At 45.6% G+C, this 18,624-nt stretch overlaps 1 protein-coding gene across 3 annotated transcripts in view; it reads right to left on the bottom strand.

Moving 5' to 3' along the window:
• TEX2 (testis expressed 2) overlaps window positions 1-18,624 on the bottom strand; it is a 107,844-nt gene that overhangs the window by 30,017 nt on the left and 59,203 nt on the right. For all 3 annotated transcript variants that reach the window (XM_033962113.1, XM_033962111.1, XM_033962112.1), the window contains exons 5-7: window positions 15,361-15,608; window positions 14,179-14,325; window positions 6,885-6,984 (exon numbers count right to left, since the gene is read on the bottom strand). In XM_033962113.1, the coding sequence (XP_033818004.1) occupies window positions 6,885-6,984; window positions 14,179-14,325; window positions 15,361-15,608 (495 nt within the window). The remainder of the gene's footprint in view (window positions 1-6,884; window positions 6,985-14,178; window positions 14,326-15,360; window positions 15,609-18,624) is intronic.

Below are 18,624 nucleotides of genomic sequence, written 5' to 3'. Positions count from 1 at the left end.
ATGTTCCGGAGTGCAGCGGCCACCACTACCAGACACTTCGTGAAGACTCTGGGCGACGAAGAGAGGCCGAAGGGAAGCACTCGATACTGCAGATGCAGATGTCCCACCCGGAATCTGAGGAACTTGCGGGAGGCCGGATGAATCGGGATGTGAGTGTAGGCCTCCTTGAGGTCCAGAGAGCATAACCAATCGTTCTGCTCGATGAGGGGATAAAGAGAGGCAAGGGTCAGCATGCGGAACCGTTCCCTGACCAAAAACTTGTTGAGGACCCGAAGGTCCAAAATGGGACGCAGATCGCCCGTCTTCTTCGGGACCAGAAAGTACCGGGAGTAAAACCCCTGGTTTCGTTGATCTACCGGTACCGGCTCGACGGCCCGAAGCCGGAGCAAAGCCTGAGCTTCCTGGAGAAGAAGAGCGGTCTGTGTGGAGTTGGAAGGATACTCTCTTGGAGGATGGTCCGGGGGAACCCGTTGGAAATGAAGAGAGTATCCCTCTCTTACGATGGAGAGGACCCAGAGGTCCGTGGTGATCGCCTCCCATCGATGACAAAAATGATGGAGGCGACCCCCTATGGGAAAATATGGGGTAGACAGAACGAGATCGGTTATGCTCCCTGGAGGAGAGTCAAAAAGGCTGAGTAGCCTTGGGAGCAGCCGGCATCTGAGGCTTTTGCTGAGTCTTCTGAGGCGGCTGTCGCTTTGCAGGCTGTCTCGCAGGAGGGGCCTGCCTCGGTTGATAACGCCTTTGGTAGATTATAGGCGGTCTAGAAGGACGAGACTGTTGTGGTTTAGGCTTAGGCCTCATGATAGACTGGAAAGATTTTTCGTGGTCTGACAGTTTTTTAGTACGAACAGATCCGCTCCCGCACAAGGCACATTTGCAAGTCTGTCTTGGAGATTCGGATCCATATCAATGGTGCGAAGCCAAGCCAGTCGACGCATGGCGACCGAGCAGGCCACAGCACGAGCCGAGAGCTCGAAAGCATCATAGGAGGATTGCATCAATTGGAGGCGCAACTGGGACAGGGTCGCCACCACCTCCTCAAACTCAAACCGAGCCTCAGCATCGATGAAAGGTGTGAACTTGCGGAGTACCGGCAAGAAAAAATCCAAATAGGACGAGAAGAAAAAATTGTAATTGAGCACTCGAGTCGCCATCATTGAATTTTGATAGATACGTCTACCAAACTTATCCATCGTTCTCCCTTCCCTGCCAGGAGGCACGGAAGCGTAGACTTGGGAGGGGTGCGAACGTTTAAGGGAAGACTCGACTAGGAGGGACTGATGAGAGAGTTGAGCTCCCTCAAACCCCTTGTGGTGCACGATGCGGTATCGAGCATCCAACTTGCTAGGTACCGCAGGTATGGAATACGGTGTCTCCAAACACCGCATGAGAGTCTGGTCAAGTAACTTATGCAGGGGAAGCCGAAGTGTCTCCGCCGGAGGATGAGGTAAATGCATGGTGTCCAGATACTCCTTAGAGTACTTCGACCCAGTATCTAAGGTCACATCCAAGTCATCCGCCATCTGTCTGAGAAAGGATGAAAAGGAAAGTTGGTCCGCCAAGGCCGGCCGGCGAGACGGACTAGAAGACGTGGAAGCCTCCGGTTCCAGGGAGAGCTGGGAGCGGCATGGAGAGTATGAGGTAGATGGTTCTTCATACTCCGGTTCCTCTGGCTGGGATAAATCTGAGGATGAGTATCCCATACGCTGCATTTTCTTCTGTGGAGACACCTCCGAATGACGCGAGGAGTGTCTAGAAGAATGTCGAGATCGATGCCCCTCCCGATGCCGGGATGGGGAACGTGATCTTCGATGCATCGATCGATCCCTTGAAGCCTCGAAGGAATGGATTGGACTCGATGCAGTGGAGCGCATGGGAGGCAACGATGCCGACTCACGCAGTGCCACCCAAGTCTGGTATGGAGTGCGAAAGAACTCCTCCTGCGATGCAGTATGCCCAGGACTCCGATTATCAGGGGCCGATGTAGTACCCTGGTGACGTGGAGGTGTAATGGGCTCTAAAGGCGGCATGTCAGAAAGGGAAGCCCGCCTAGTGGGTTCCGCCGCCCTCCGCCGCTCCCCCTCGTCGAGCAGGGAAATCGAACGACGAGGAGGAGGAGGAGGGGGCGGACCGCTCTCCGGGACCGGGACCGTAGTATCGCCCTGAATATTAGCGATAAGCCTCGGTCCCATCGTCCGCATGAGCTCAACAAATTGAGCTTCGAGCAGGGATTTAAGCGATGCCGATATGGAGGGATCCGCACCGAAAGGGGGTCCTCCTGCACGGTCATCGCGTTCCTTCGTGGTCGAGTGCTTCTGCTTGGTAGCTTTGGGCACTTTTATGACCACGGGAGGAACAGTGGAAGGCGGTACCTGAACCGAGGAGACGGGAGCAGGAACCGATGCTGAACTCGATGCAGAAGCCGGTGTGAACGATGCTGGCTTCACGATGCTCGATGCATGAGTCGCAGATGCAGGCTTCGAACAGACCGGTGAAACATCTGTCGAGGTCGAAGCAGATGGCTCCTTAGAAGACTCCATCTTAAACATGGACTCCCAAAGTAAGCAGCGTCGTTTAAAAGAGCGCGCTGTGAGCGTGGAACAAGGCCGGCACGATTTCGGAACGTGTTCTGGACCAAGACACTGAAGACAGCGCCGGTGTGGGTCCGTCAACGAAATCGCACGCTGGCACTTGCTGCACTTTTTAAAACCGGTGATAGGCCGGGACATAGGCCGGAAAAGTGACGTTGCTAGGTCGAAGGAGCTAGGTCGCAGCCACGAGGCCGGCCCGGCCGAACCGCCGGACGAAATAATTGTAACTTTTTTTTTTTTTTTTTTAAATAGAAATAAAAGTCAAAGAAAGTAAGTAAAACAATAAAACGCGGGGAAAGAAGGCAAAATACTGAAATTTCAGTCAGCGCAGAATTGAAGAGAACTTCTCAGCTCCGCGGAAAGAAAAGAACTGAGGAGACGCGCCCGGTACATCGGGCGGGAAGGCACTGGCGCATGCGCGGTGCGGGCATCTCGAAACTTCTGAGTTTCTTCAAGCAAGACATGCTTGCAAGATGTCCGTATCGGGGCTCTGTCGGATGACATCACCCACTAGTGAGAATACCTGCCTGCTTGTCCTGGGATAATAGAGAAACTGGGTCTCTTCTCCCTTGAAAAGTGGAGACTGAGAGGGGACATGATCGAAACATTCAAGATAATGAAGGGAACAGACTTAGTAGATAAAGACAGGTTGTTCACCCTCTCCAAGGTAGAGAGAACAAGAGGGCACTCTCTAAAGTTAAAAGGGAATAGATTTGTAATACGTACAAACGAAAGGAAGTTCTTCTTCACCCAGAGAGTGGTAGAAAACTGGAACGCTCTTCCGGAGGCTGTTATAGGGGAAAACACCCTTCAGGGATTCAAGTCAAAGTTAGACAAGTTCCTGCTGAACCAGAACGTACGCAGGTAAGGCTAGACTCAGTTAGGGCACTGGTCTTGACCTGAGGGCCGCCGTGGGAGCGGACTGCTGGGCACGATGGACCACTGGTCTGATCCAGCAGCGGCAATTCTTATGTTCTTATTGCAATCTTAAGGACTGTTCTATATAAAATGTATAAAATGTGGTATTTATTGTTACACTTACTGTAAGTTTTGAAAATAATAAAGATTTTGAGAAAAAAAAAAAAAAAGAGGACTGTTCTGACCCCAGGGAAAAACATGGATCATTTACCATTTCACATTTATATTGGTAAATAAAGATCTCAACTTAAGAACATAAGAATTGCCCCTGTCGGGTCAGACCGGAGGTCCATCGTGCCTGGCAGTCCGCTCACGTGTCGGCCCCTCAGGTCCAGGACCTGATAGTGTTCATACCCTAAAACTGTCATACGCTTTTCGCTTATGTCCTGTAGAGTAACCTTCTATCTATACCCTGTAATCCCCTTCACTTCCAGGAAGATATCCAGTCCCATTTTGAAACCCAGTATTGTACTCTGTCCTATTACCTCATTTGGAAGCGTGTTCCAGGTGTCCACCACCCTCTGAGTGAAGAAAAACTTCCTTGCATTCGTTATGAATCTGTCCCCTCTCAGTTTTTCGAAATGACTTCTTGTTTTTGTTGTCCCCGCTAGTCTGAAGAATCTGCCCCTCTCCACCTTCTCTATGCCTTTCATGATTTTATACGTCTGTATCATGTCTCCTCTCAGTCTCCGCTTTTCCAGGGTAAAGAGCCCCAGTTTGTCTAACCTTTCGGAATATGAAAGGTTCTCCATTCCTTTTATCATCCTAGTTGCTCTCCTCTGGACTCTCTCAAGCATCGCCATGTCTTTCTTAAGGTACGGTGACCAGTATTGGACACAGTATTCCAGATGTGGTCGCATCATTGCTCGATACAATGGCAGGATAACTTCCTTCGTTCTGGTAGTGATACCTTTTTTGATAATGCCCAGCATTCTGTTTGCTTTCTTTGAGGCCGCTGCACATTGCGCCGCTGGCTTCATTGTTATATCCACCAATACCCCCAGGTCTTTTTCTAGGGTGCCTTTCCCCAGCACCCTTCCTCCCATCGTATAGCTGTACATGGGGTTCCCTTTCCCCATGTGCAAGACCTTACATTTCTCCACATTGAAGCTCATCTGCCATCTTTTTGCCCATTCACACAGTTTGTTCAGGTCGCTCTGTAATTCTTTGCATTCCTCAACAGTTTCGACTCTGTTGGAGAGTTTTGTATCGTCCGCGAACTTGATAACTTCACACTTCGTGCCCGTTTCCAGATCATTAATGAATATATTGAACAGCAGCGGTCCCAGCACAGACTCCTGTGGGACACCACTCGTGACCCCTTTCCAGTCAGAGTAGTGTCCTTTTACTACTACCCTCTGCTTCCTATCCGCCAGCCAATTTTGGATCCATCTGTGGATGTCCCCTTCCACCCCGTGGTTCCACAGTTTCTTCAGCAGGCGCTCATGGGGTACCTTGTCAAAGGCTTTTTGGAAATCCAGATATACTATGTCAATGGGGTTACCTTGGTCCAAATGTTTGCTTATCCCCTCAAAGAAATGCAGTAGATTCCTTTGCGAATTCGCGGTCCATGGTCCTGGTCATTCGTGGTATTATACGACAACGAAGGGGAGGCAGGAGAGGGCAGCTGGAGAGGCAAGAGAGGGCAGCTGGAGCGCCAGCAAGTGAAGGAAATCACTCGCGGAATGATCTGACCGCCTCTTCCTGTACTAAAGTCGGGCCTTACTAATCAGGAGCTGCATATCAAAGCAGCTCCTGATGGTGAGGCCCGACTTTAGTATAGGAAGAGGCGGTTGGAATATACAGCGAGTGATTTCCTTCACTTGCCGGCACTCCAGCTGCCCTCTCTTGTCTCCCCTGCCTAAAAAACATATTTGCGGTTTTTCAACATCCGTGGGGGTTCCTGGAATGGAACCCCTGCAAATATCGGGGGAGTACTGTATAGTCCGGAAAGCAGTTTTCTCAATTTTTTTTAAAATAACGTGGTTCAGCGATTGCCAAGTCTGCTTTAAGAAGCTATTAATATCCATATAAACAATATAGAACTACTGTATTTTTTGCTCCATAAGATATACTTTTTTCCTCAAAAAAAGTGGGTGGAAATGTAGGTGTGTCTTATGGAGCGAATACCCCCCTCCCCTTTGGTACCTTTTTTTTTTTTTAATTCCGGTGGTCCAGTGCTGTATCAGCAGGAGTTTTCCGCATTCCTGCCCCTCCCTCACTGGACAGCTGCCCCAGAGTCCTGATCTCTTTCAGCAGAGCGGCGCACAAGACAGGCGCAAGTTTTTTGTGCTCCTGCCTGGTCCCGCACCGCTCCCTGAATGGCTGCCGTCAGTTCTCGTGAGTTCCACAAGAACTGACGGCAGCCATTCAGGAAGCAGCGAGGGCCAGACAGGATCGCGAAAAGTTTGCGCCCATCTTGTACACCGCTCTGTTGCAAGAGATCAGGACTCTGTGGCAGCTGTCCAGTGAGGGAGGGGCAGGAGTGCAGAAAACTCGTGCCAATACAGCGCTGGACCGCCGGAATTATAAAAAGGTATCTGGGGGGGGGGGGGGGGGTCCTGCATGTCTGCCACTAGGCCTGCCCTGTACCCTGTCCCAGCCTACCACTAGACCACCAGAAGGGGGACAGGGTACAGGGCAGGGTGGTGGGACGGGGTACACCATTTGGTTCAGAATTTTTTTTCTTGGTTTTTCCTCCTCTACAGGTAGGTGCGTCTTCTAGAGCGAAAATAATTATTTTTTTACAGGTAATTATTACAGGTAATTTTTACAGGTAATTATTTTTTTACAGGTAAAACCTTCAGCAGAGCACTCTAATCAATACATCCTGTATTAAAATCTAGGTGCCCAATCAAAGGTACACTGAGTTTGTTCTTTTTATTGCTTAAATCCAACAGTTAATTTGTACTTGTGTTTCCCCAACCACAGCATAGACATTTGAAGTTGGTGACCAAAGCTCATGAACAGTATCTCTAAATAATTGCATTGGTCTATCACAGCCCACAAAAAATCCATATCATCCCAAGTTCCCAAAGGGATGTTAGCAATTTGCATCAGACATCACTTAGCACAAAAAATTAAGTTTTCAGTCACAGCACAACAGTCAGTTTTAAATTTCATTTATATCTTGTATGGATTTGTTTTTACTTTAACAGTATCCACTTTTCCCTCAATTAGAAAAAAAATGCACATAAATCACCTGTTATTGTCAACTGGAGACTACAGCATTGTACAAAGAATGAATGAACAGATTAGATGGAGCCATGATATTTGTCATAAATTGTATGCTGCAATAGTTTAATAAAAGCCTGCTGACAACTGTGAAAAATCTAGTTACGAGGATAAGGCGGCCTTTTAAATTAGGGTTACCTTTATGGTCAATGGTAGGTTTGTAGGACTGGAGGATTTTCGGCAGAGCAACTCCCATGTCAAGTTCGGTTAATGTCAGTTCATTCATAAAATATGGCAGCTGTAAATAAAGTTGCAGAATATACAACTTATTCTGTAAGGTATAAAAACTGCATGTTCATGTAATATTGAAGGCCATTAAAATAAAATGTGCAGATATGCTCTATATAAAAGGAGTAAATCAAAACACTCTCAGAAAAATATACCCCCTCAAAAATAAAAATGTAATTGAAGACTCAGCTCACTTTCCCACAAAACATTAATTCATTCTAACAAGTTCATCCTACTGGTTATATCTATTGAAGTAGGATGAACTTGTTAGAATGAATGTTTTTTGGGAAAGTGAGCTGAGTCTAATTAAATTTTTTGAGGGACTATATTTTCCTGAGTGTGTTTTGATTTATTGTTGAATTTTCTCGGGTTAAAGATTTATTTTTGCCGTTAGATAGTGATCTATATAAAAGGAGGACATTTCTCAATGAAAAACTTGGCCATTTTAATATTTAAATATGTATTAAAAATCCATGGCTGACTAGTTTATATTTGCCTTTTCGTTTTCATACTTGTTTGGATTTCTCTCACACTCTTTCCATAGTAGTTCAAGATAAATTTTATTCAGGTACAGTAGGTATTTCCTTGTCCCTGGAGGGCTTACAATCTAACATTGAATCCAAGGTAACAGAGTACTTAACTGACTTATCTAGGGACACAAGGCGCTTCAGTGGACTCTGAACCTTCAGTTCCTTTGCTTGCAGCCCACTGTTTTAACCATCAGATCGCTCCTCCACTCAAATTAACAAAAAAGAAACTCCCTCCCCTCAGTGAACTTTGCATTTTTTCCTTCACATGTGGATCATAAGTCTCTACTTATAACATCACAACCAAGAAGAAAGTATAAGGACAAATTCATGTTTGCCATCATGGTTTCCAGTTCTTCAGCCATACTATATCAACAGAAACTAACCTTCTGACTCTTCAACTTCAAAGAATAATGGTATCTCTCTAGTTAACTGTAGGTTATAGGAGATTCCTACCTATTGTAACTTGATAGTTTATTCCATGACAAATACAGGAACAAATGTAGTCTGGCAGGTTTATTTATAGGATGCCTTACAAAAAAACTCAAAATAAAACAAGACAAAAAAAAAAAAAAAATCACACCCGAATTACTTTAGATAAAACTTAAAGATTACAGTTTTATGCAAAACCTTATTTGAAAGAATACAAGGGAAGCCTTCACCCCCTAAAAATATATTATACAATAATAAAATTGTACAGTGTGGTCTAGTGGTTAGAACTGAAGCCTCAGTACCCACAGGTTGAGAGTTCAAGCCCAGCTTGCTCCTTGTGACTCTGGGCAAGTCACTTAACTCACTGTTGCCCCAGGTACCATAGTTAGATTATAAGCTTGCCGGGACAGATAGGAAAAATACTTGCGAGTACCTGATTACTATTCAGTGTATTATAATCCACTTTGGGTGAAAAAGGCAGTAAATAAATCCCAATAAATAAATATATTTTGTGCTATTTTAATATTTAGGACCAGAGGGTTTGAACATTCCCCTTTTCCCTAGATACAAAATTAACAAAAAAAACAAAACAAAAAAACTCCTCTCTAGTATGTTTGGCCCTTACCCAAGAATCTTTAGCTTGCTAAGGCAAAATTATGTCTTACCTGATAATTTTCTTTCCTTTATTCAGAACAGATGAATCCAGAAATTATGGGTTATGTTTATCGACCAGCAGGTGAAGATAGAGGGCACTGAGCTGAACTCCGACATATACAAGATGGTCCTTAGGCCATTTAGTCAGTACACCACTAGCAAAGCAGAAAAGAAAACATCCAACTCCACAAACTTCTCCTTTCTCATGAAAAACTATGAAGTACAGTGGTACCTTGGTTTACGAGCATAATTCGTTCCAGAAGCATGCTCGTAAACCAAAATACTCGTATATCAAAGCGAGTTTCCCCATAGAAAATAATGGAAACTCGCTTTGATACGTTCCCCCCCCCACCCGAGGCCAGCGGCGCTGCTCTATCCCCCCCCATGAGAACCGGCATTACTCCCCCCGAAGGCCCCCCCCGCGATCTGAAGTCCCCCAGACCCACCTGAACCCGCTTCTTACTTTCATCTCGGCCTCGGCACCAGCACCAGCATGTCCTGTACATTGGTGCCGGTGCCCGAAGATCGGCCTCCTCCTCTTGCTTGGCCTTGAGCATCTGTGCATGCTCAAGGCCTGCGAGTTCACGCTCTCTCTGAGATCTCTCTGTCAGAGATCTCGGAGAGAGCATGAACTCGCAGGTCTTGAGCATGCGCAGATGCTCAAGGCCCAGCAAGAAGAGGAGGCCGATCTTCGGACACCGGCACCAATGCACAGGACATGCCGGTGCCGAGGCCAAGATGAAAATAAGAAGCAGGTTCGGGTGGGTCTGGGGACTTCAAATCGCGGCCGGGGGGACGCTCGTAAATCGAGGCACGCTCGGTTTCCGAGGCACCGATTTTGCGAATGTTTTGTTCATCTTGCAAAACACTCGCAAACCGGTGCACTCGGAAACCGAGGTACCACTGTACAAGGCAATGAACAAAATCTAATGAACAAATTCCCAACAACTGGAAGAAACATACCTTGAAAAGACCCAGGCAGGGAGGGATTTCTGGATTCGTCTGTTCTGATTAAAGGAAAGAAAATTATCAGCAGGTAATTTTACCTTTCACTACATCAGGAACAGATAAATACATAAATTGTGGGATGAGGCAAAGCAGTCTAGGTAGGATGGGACCCAAAAATGTGGCCAAGATAACTGATGCCCCAAATGAAGCAGTCCACCTAGCAGAAACATCCAAGTGTTAATGTTTTTAAAAGGTATGATGACCAGGTGGCAGAGCAACAAAGCTCCTCAAGGAGAAAACCTGAAAATCCATCTTGGAAATAATCAGCACCCTAGTGGAATGAGCACTCTGTGACAACAGCGGGCCTTGTGTGCCAGCACATATGCCAAATTTACGGCTTCCTTGAGCCATCATGCAATCGTAACCTTAAAACCAAGGCACCCTGATTGGGGCCCATGAATAAGACAAAAAGATAGTAATGACATCCTCTGGGTATCTCTTCTTTCTCAACTTTGACCACTCAAGAGCCAGGCCATAAGACCAAAGAGTCCTGAATGAGGAAACCCCAGACCAGAAGAAGATAAAGGGGGCCTGGGCCTGGTGGACAACCAGGAGATGAACCTAGTCCATACACCATGACCTCAAAGGCCAATCTGGGGCCACCATAATTACCCAATCGGGATGAAGCATGATGCAATGCAGCACTCTGTCAATCACAGGCAAGGAGAGGCTGCGTTAACACGTCCAGGCCTTTAGAACCAAACTCTTTCCTTCTGAAGTACCACTCCTTTGGATTGCACTGAGATGCCATTCAACACAAGCGTTCCCCATTTCCCAGTGATTCAGATCAAGAGAAACACTTTTATTTTATTTATTCTTTTGATTTTTTTTGCCCATCCTCCCAAAGGAGCTCAGAATGGGTTACAATCAGGTTCTCAAGCATTTTCTCCATCTGTCCCAGCGGGCTCACAGTCTAATGTACCTGGGGCAGTAGAGGATTAAGTGACTTGCCCAGGGTCACAAGGATCAGCTGTAGCTCTAACCACTATGCCTCACTCTACAAAAGTTTCCACACGCCTGAGTCCAGAGAATTCCAGCTCAGAAAGTCCACCTGGACATTCAGCGACCCCTCAATATAAAAGTCACCGAAAAGCAGGACGTGCTGCTCTGCTGACTGAAACAGCAAGCTGGCTTTCAGAGCCAGAGAAGCACTCTGCATCCCTCCTTGCCCATTCATGAAAGCCACTGTTATCATGTTTTATAACATGATCCTCACTGGATGCCCCAGAAGGGACATCCGAAAGGCCAACAGAACCAGACAAACCACCAGGCAGTTAATAATACACTGACCTTCAGAGCAGGACTATAAGTCCTGTCCAATGAGATGGAGGCATCAGGCCCCAAGCCAGACTTGTTGTCTGTGGTCACCACCACTCAAAAGCGATATGCCAACAGGAGGTCCTTGCGTAGATTGTTCATGCATAGCTACCGAAACAAGCCAAGGCATGGCCCAAAAAATGGAATGCACTGATCATACTCCTGAGACACAGGAGACCAATGGAACAGAAAGGTATGTCAGAGAGCACATATAGACCCTTGCCTACGGAACCACCTTCAGTGTGACCGCCATGGAGCTTAAAACCTGAATGTAATTCCAGGTCTTTACTTCATCCCAAAGTTTCTCCTGCAGAACATCTTGAAGAACACCTTCCCCTGATGGGTGTCAAACCAAATCCCCCCCAATATTCCTAGACCTGGGAAGGAATCAGCTGACTCTCTGGAAAGTTGATGTTCCAGCCCAAGGACTGCAGCAGCTCGATCACCCTAGCTATCATTAGAGTGCTCTCCTGAATGGAAAAGGCCTGGATCAACCAGTCATCCAGGTAGGGGTTACTACTACTACTATTTATCACTTCTATAGAGCTGAAGGGCGTACACAGCGCTGTACATTTTGACATTAAATAGATGGTCCCTGCTTGGAAGAGTTTACAATCTAACTTAGACAGACAGACATGACATACATGGTTGGGGAAGCAGAACCCAAGATGAGAATAGTTAGGAGTTGAAAGCAGTCTTGAAGAGGTGGGCTTTTAACTTGGACTCGAACATTGCCAGAGATGGAGCCCGCCGTAGGGATTCGGGCAGTTTGTTCTAGGCATACCTGGCGCAGCAAAACAGAAAGGACAGAGCTGCAGTTGGCATAGGAGGAGAAGAGCACATATAGGATGGACTTACCACCTGAGTGAAGCTTGTGGGGAGGGGGGATATAGGGGGAGGTAAGTGAAAAGAAATAATGTGGGGAAGCCGAGTGAATGCATTTGTAGATCAGTAAGAAGAGTGAATTGTATTTGGAAAAGGATGGGAAGCCAATGAAGTGACTTTAGGAGAGAGGTAATGCGAGTATAGCGCTCTCATGGAATATGAGTTGTGCAGCCAAATTCTGGATGGATTGAATGGGAGAAAGATGGCTGAGCAGAAGACCTGAGAGCAGCAAGTTGCAGTAATCTAAGCATAAGGTGATGAGGGCATGGATAAGGGGTTTTTGGTAGTATGCTCGGAGAGGAAAGGTCGGATTTTGGTAGTATTATAGAGGAAGAAGTGGCAGGTTTTAGCAATATATTGTATTTGGGTGGAGGAGATGAGATAGGAGTCAAAGATGACCCTGAGATTGCGAACAGACAAGACAAGAGTTGTCCACAGAAAGAGAACTTGGGGAGGTGGGTTTAGGCAAGAAGATGGGCAGCTCCGTTTTAGCTATATTCAATTAACCTGTATGCCTCTGTGATGCAGATAGGCTGCCACTATCACTATGACCTTGGTTTAAGAAGGTCCTGAAGGTCGTAGCCAGTCCAAAGGGTGGCCAGATAGTAATGTGAAAATAAGTTTCCTTGAGGTCCAGGGAAGTCAGGAACTCCCTGGACACAAGGCCACTATGAAAGAACATACAGTCGGAGTGACCTGAGGCGGCATTTAAGGTCCAACCTCAGACCGAGGGATCTCCCTCTCTTCTAAGGCCTCTGTGTTCAGAGACCGCAAAAAAAGAAGCCTCCTCCTCATCCAACCCCTCCTATCCAATCTAGGAGGGGAGGAAAGGGAACCAGAGTAGAACTGGAACCTGGTTCCCCCTCCACCTGTTGCCTCTTAGCTACTAAATTCATTGTCAGGAGTGGGGTTCTGTACATGGAGAGTTGGTGCAGCGACAAAGCACTGGGAGCAGATTCCTGATGTTTTCCATGCCATGCAGCACAAAGAGCACTTAGCCACTTCAGCCATCACAAAAAAGAAAACCATGGCACAGCAGGGATTGTCTATTAAATGTCAAAATATACAAAACTGCGTACGCCTTTCAGCGCTATATAAGTGATGAATAGTAGTAGTAGCAGCAGCAGGGGACCCAACAGCGATGAGAAATTTAAAGTAGTACTCACCCAGTCTGAGGAAGATTTATCTCTCAAAGTCCCTACTGCCAGCTGGTGCTCTGCAAGAGATTCTCCAATGCTGCAAGGGCCAAGGCAATTCCACTGGCCCCCAAGCACTTCAGGACTTTTTTTTTTTTCTGAGAAAGGAGAAAGCAGCTGGTAAAGGGTGGAGGAGGGATCTGGCATCACCAGATGTACTCCATGTAGGAACTAGCACTAGCCTAACACCCCCAGGACTAACTGAACTGGGAGACCAGGACAGGAGCATGCCCATGGATGAGAGCAGAAATTGTGCTGGCAGACTAGAGAGGGTACTGTTGGCAGGCCTAAGGACCACTCCTTTATATGTCAGAGATCAGCTCAGTGCCCTCTTTCTCCACCCGCTGATAGGCGGACATAATCCACAATTTATGGATTCAACTGGTCCTGATGTAATGGAATGAATTAATTGTGCAAAAGAGAAATCTTGTTCAGACAGCACACCCAGACACTTTATAGACACGAACAGGAGAATTACGCCTTTTTTATTTATTTATTTTTTTTAGATTACTACTGTAACAAATAGAAGGCTGTGATTTTTTATTTTTTTTATTAACCTCACAGTATAATAGTTACACTTTGGATGGAGATGATCTCTTCAATAGCCTTTTAGCTTAGATTAATAACCTCTATACTATGGGTAGTTAATGCCCTGCCATTTAATGCCTCTGGGCATGAGAAATCTTTGGCCCCTGCTAAACTGGGAGAATTAAAGCTGACCAGAAAAAAAAGTAAAATGTAATCTTTTGAAAAAGTATCCACTTTAAAAACAGAGAAAAGAACAACCTGAGTTTTAATATGGTGCTACTGCAAGAGTGAGACCTTGCGGTGATTTGACATTTAAAAAGATTTATTAAAGAGCAAATGTTCAGCAGACTTCTTAACTACTATAATGTCAAAAGAAAAATATACATAATTATTAATATGTTGCATCTGCATCTTATGTTAGTACTGAAAGAATACAATGGAATGGAATAAACTAAATCTTTTTAAAAAGAATTTACCATCTTACACAATTTGTAAATACTTGAACTTATCCCATAAATATAATTCTGGCATTTACTTAAAAAAAAAACCAAAAAAACACACACAACAAAAACCCAGAAGCATGAAGTTAAGCCTGCTTTTCCTTAAAAAAATGGTAAGGTGAAACTTCCTAAAATGTTCAGCAAGTGAAATATGTACCTTTATTTTACTCAGTTTCATTTGGATCTTCTTGGACACCAGGTCAGACCAGTACTTTTCTCCTAAGAAATCCCAAAACATTCTACCCACCAAAGCATTCACCCAGGCCTCTGGCTCCTCTGCTTCTAATGTCTCATTACTTGGCAACTGCAGAAAGAAAAGAATAGGTTTTTGTCACCCTAATTGGATCCTGCACCCCCCAAAAAAGGCTATATCCAAGAATATTCTTCCTGCACACCACTTTGGATAAATTTCTTCAAAAAAGTGGCAAAAAAAATCCAAATAAATGAAGGGCCAAATATTCAAAGTGATTTAAGCATGCAAGAGAGCTTCTATTTGCTTAAACTATGCTCAGTGGGTCAGATGCCAATATTCAGTGGCAATAATCAGTCAGTGCTGCTAAATATCAGCATTAATTGGCTATCTACATTCTTGGCAAAGGAGGGCAGTCCAGGGATGGAATCTGAGAGGAGTTGGCAATGACATGGGTACCAGAAATATTCATGCCAGTGCCTGCAGAGCTAGCAGGGAGGATAAGACTACACAAAATGCAGTCCTAACTATTCTGGATTAGCTAAGTGGATGCAGGCACTTCCTTAGCTTCTGGGAACCAGCCTAAGTCCATGTGTTCCCCTCCTAACATAATCTAACCCCCTTCCTTCACCACAAGACCCTATCCTCTCAGACCTCTCAACTGCCCCCAAACCACAGGACCTGCCTCCACCTTCTCACCAAGTCCCTCCCTGAGGTTCTGTTTATTCCCTCTGAATCCAGTTGTTTTTGTCTTAAATGTTAAAGATTAGCCAATCTACTGCATGACAAAAAAAACCCGGCTCTATAAAGTTGCAGGCCCAATCTTATGGAATGAGATATCTGGAATACAATTCTGCAAAAATGTGTTACAATATAGGAAATTACTTAAAAACACATTTCTTTGTTCAAGCTTTTGGTTGATGTAAAAAAAAAAAAAAAAACCCAAAAACTTCTTGATAGTCAAGTAATGGTGGAGTAAGACCTTGGAGAAGAGATTATGATCAAATTGGATAGAATAATTTTTATTGATGTTGCTTATTTTGATAGTTGTGTTTTGTTTTATTATTATATATGTTTTATTGCGGGATTATAAATATTTTAAATAATTAATCAGTTAAGTGCAATGCAGAAATGTAAATACAATCTTACTTTTTTTGTAGCAGTAGGGCTGCTGTCTGTACTGTGAACTGGGCTAACTGTTGGGCTCCTCTCTTCTAGTCGAACAAATTTTGCCATGTAGGCACAGTAGTCCAAAAGCATCTTTTGTCGAATGCTTCCTGACAGATCTTTTTGTTTAGATTGTGGCAGAACTTCTTCTAGGCTTCCTTTACTGCTGCTCCGACTGTGAGTGAAGATTCCAGATTGGCTATTTTGCCTACTATGTGTTGCTAAGAACCCTACAAACAGGACATAGATCAAGTTAAAACAAAGATAACTAAAGAATATACAGTGCTTTACACTCTGGTACATTTTTCACATTGTATCCAAAATAAAATTCAAAATGTTTTTCACTAATCTATACAACACTCCACATTATCAACATGAAAGAATTATAGAAATATTTTAAAAAGGAACTGAAGATGAACCAAAAGACTTTATGTACAAGCCTTCACACTCCTTTACTAAAAACTTGCTGCAGGCTCCTTTTGCAACTTAACAGTCAAAAGTTGCTTATGATAAGAATCTCTCAACTTTTCAGTGTGGGATGGTTATGCCTTTTCCTCTTAGCAGAATAGCTCAAGCTTTTTCAAACTGCGGACTGCAATATAGCACAGTTACTTACCGTAACAGGTGTTATCCAGGGACAGCAGGCAGATATTCTTGACTGATGGGTGACGGCACCGATGGAGCCCCGGTACGGACAATTTTAGAGTGATTGCACTCTAAGAACTTGGAAAGTTCTGGTAGGCCGCACCGCGCACGTGCCTTCCCGCCCGACAGAGGCGCGCGGTCCCCAGTTAGGATAAGCCAGCTAAGAAGCCAACCCGGGGAGGTGGGAGGGACGCAAGAATATCTGCCTGCTGTCCCTGGATAACACCTGTTACGGTAAGTAACTGTGCTTTATCCCAGGACAAGCAGGCAGCATATTCTTGACTGAAGGGTGACCTCCAAGCTAACAAAAAGAGGGATGGAGGGAAGGTTGGCCATTAGGAAAACAAATTTTGCAAAACAGATTGGCCGAAGTGTCCATCCCGTCTGGAGAATGCATCCAGACAATAATGAGATGTAAAAGTATGAACTGAGGACCAAGTAGCAGCCTTGCAGATTTCCTCAATAGGAGTGGAACGGAGGAAAGCTACAGATGCTGCCATCGCTCGGACTCTATGGGCCGTGACAGACCCTTCCAGTGTCAGTCCGGTCTGAGCATAACAGAATGAAATGCACACTGCCAGCCAATTAGACAACGTACGTTTAGAAACAGGACGTCCCAATTTATTCGGATCAAAGGACAGAAAGAGTTGGGGAACTGATCTATGGGGTTTCGTACACTCTAGATAGTAAGCTAGAGCCCGTTTACAATCCAAAGTATGCAGAGCCTGTTCCCCAGAATGAGAGTGAGGTTTCGGAAAGAAGACAGGCAGAACAATGGATTGGTTGAGATGGAATTCAGAGACAACCTTAGGGAGAAACTTTGGATGTGTACGCAGAACCACCTTGTCATGATGAAAGACCGTAAAAGGTGGATCTGCAACTAGTGCATGTAGCTCACTGACCCTCCTGGCAGAGGTAAGAGCAATAAGGAAAAGTACCTTCCAAGTGAGAAACTTGAAAGGAGTGGTAGCCAAAGGTTCAAATGGAGGCTTCATTAAGGCGGAAAGAACCACATTGAGATCCCAGATAACAGGAGGGGCTTTAAGAGGTGGTTTCACATTGAAAAGACCTCGCATGAACCTGGACACCAGGGGATGAGCTGAGAGAAGTTTTCCATGAACCGGCTCATGGAAGGCAGCAATGGCACTGAGATGGACTCTGATGGAAGAAGACTTAAGGCCAGAGTCAGACAAAGAAAGCAAATAATCCAACAATGTCTCCACTGCCAGGGAAGTGGGATCAAGATGGTGAAGAAGACAGCAGGAAGAAAATCTTGTCCACTTCTGATGGTAACATTGCAGAGTGGCTGGTTTCCTGGAGGCATCTAGAATGGAACGAACGGGCTGAGACAAAAGAGTATCATGAGAAGTCAGCCCGAGAGATACCAAGCTGTCAGGTGCAGAGACTGGAGGTTGGGATGTAGAAGGGTCTCCTGATGCTGTGTAAGCAGAGAAGGAAACAGTGGAAGAAGAAAAGGTTCCCTGGAACTGAGTTGAAGTAGAAGGGAGAACCAATGTTGCCTGGGCCATCTCGGAGCAATCAGAATCATGGTGGCTCGTTCCCTCTTGAGCTTGAACAAGGTTCTCAACATGAGAGGCAGAGGAGGGAAAGCGTACAGGAACAGATTGGACCAGTCGAGGAGAAATGCATCCGCTGCCAGACGGTGAGGAGAGTAGAGTCTGGAGCAGAATAGGGGCAGCTGGTGATTGTGAGGAGCTGCAAAGAGGTCTATCTGAGGAGTGCCCCATTGAGCGAAGATGGATTGTAGAGTGAAAGGATCGAGTGTCCACTCGTGAGACTGGAGAATTCTGCTGAGCTTGTCCTCTAAGGAATTCTTTTCTCCCTGAATGTAGATAGCTTTCAGGAATAGATGGTGATTTATGGCCCAAGTCCAGATCTTCTGGGCTTCCTGGCACAAGAGGCGAGAGCCCGTCCCACCCTGTTTGTTGATGTAGTACAGCGCAACTTGATTGTCTGTGCACAGCAGGAGAACTTGAGGGAAGAGAAGATGTTGGAAGGCCTTGAGGGCATAAAACATCGCTCTGAGTTCCAGGAAATTGATGTGATGCTTCTTTTCCTGGGCTGTCCAAAGGCCTTGAGTTTGGAACTCGTTCAAATGAGCTCCCCAGGCATAAGGGGAGGCGTCGGTGGTGATGACTAGATGAGGAGGTAGATGGAGCAGAAGACCTCTGGATAGATTTGAGGATATCAACCACCATTGTAGAGACTGACGAAGAGATGATGTGACAGATATGTGACGTGAGCAAGGATCCATCGCTTGGGACCACTGGGTAGCTAGGGTCCATTGAGGAGTGCGCAGGTGAAGACGTGCGAAGGGTGTGACATGAACTGTGGAGGCCATGTGACCCAAGAGTATCATCATTTGCTTGGCAGAGATGGAAAGTTGTAGAAGCACCTGCTGACACAGAGATTGAAGCGCTTGAAGACGGTTGGATGGCAGGAACGCTCTCATGAGGACTGTGTCCAAGACAGCTCCGATGAATTAAAGTCTCTGAGTGGGGATGAGATGAGATTTGGGTAGATTGATCTCGAACCCCAGAAGTTGAAGAAACATGATGGTTTGGTTGGTGGCCAGGAGAA

Source organism: Geotrypetes seraphini, chromosome 10 (assembly GCF_902459505.1).
Source record: "Geotrypetes seraphini chromosome 10, aGeoSer1.1, whole genome shotgun sequence".
Taxonomy (NCBI): domain Eukaryota; kingdom Metazoa; phylum Chordata; class Amphibia; order Gymnophiona; family Dermophiidae; genus Geotrypetes; species Geotrypetes seraphini.
This window is presented reverse-complemented; position numbering and strand designations above follow the sequence as displayed.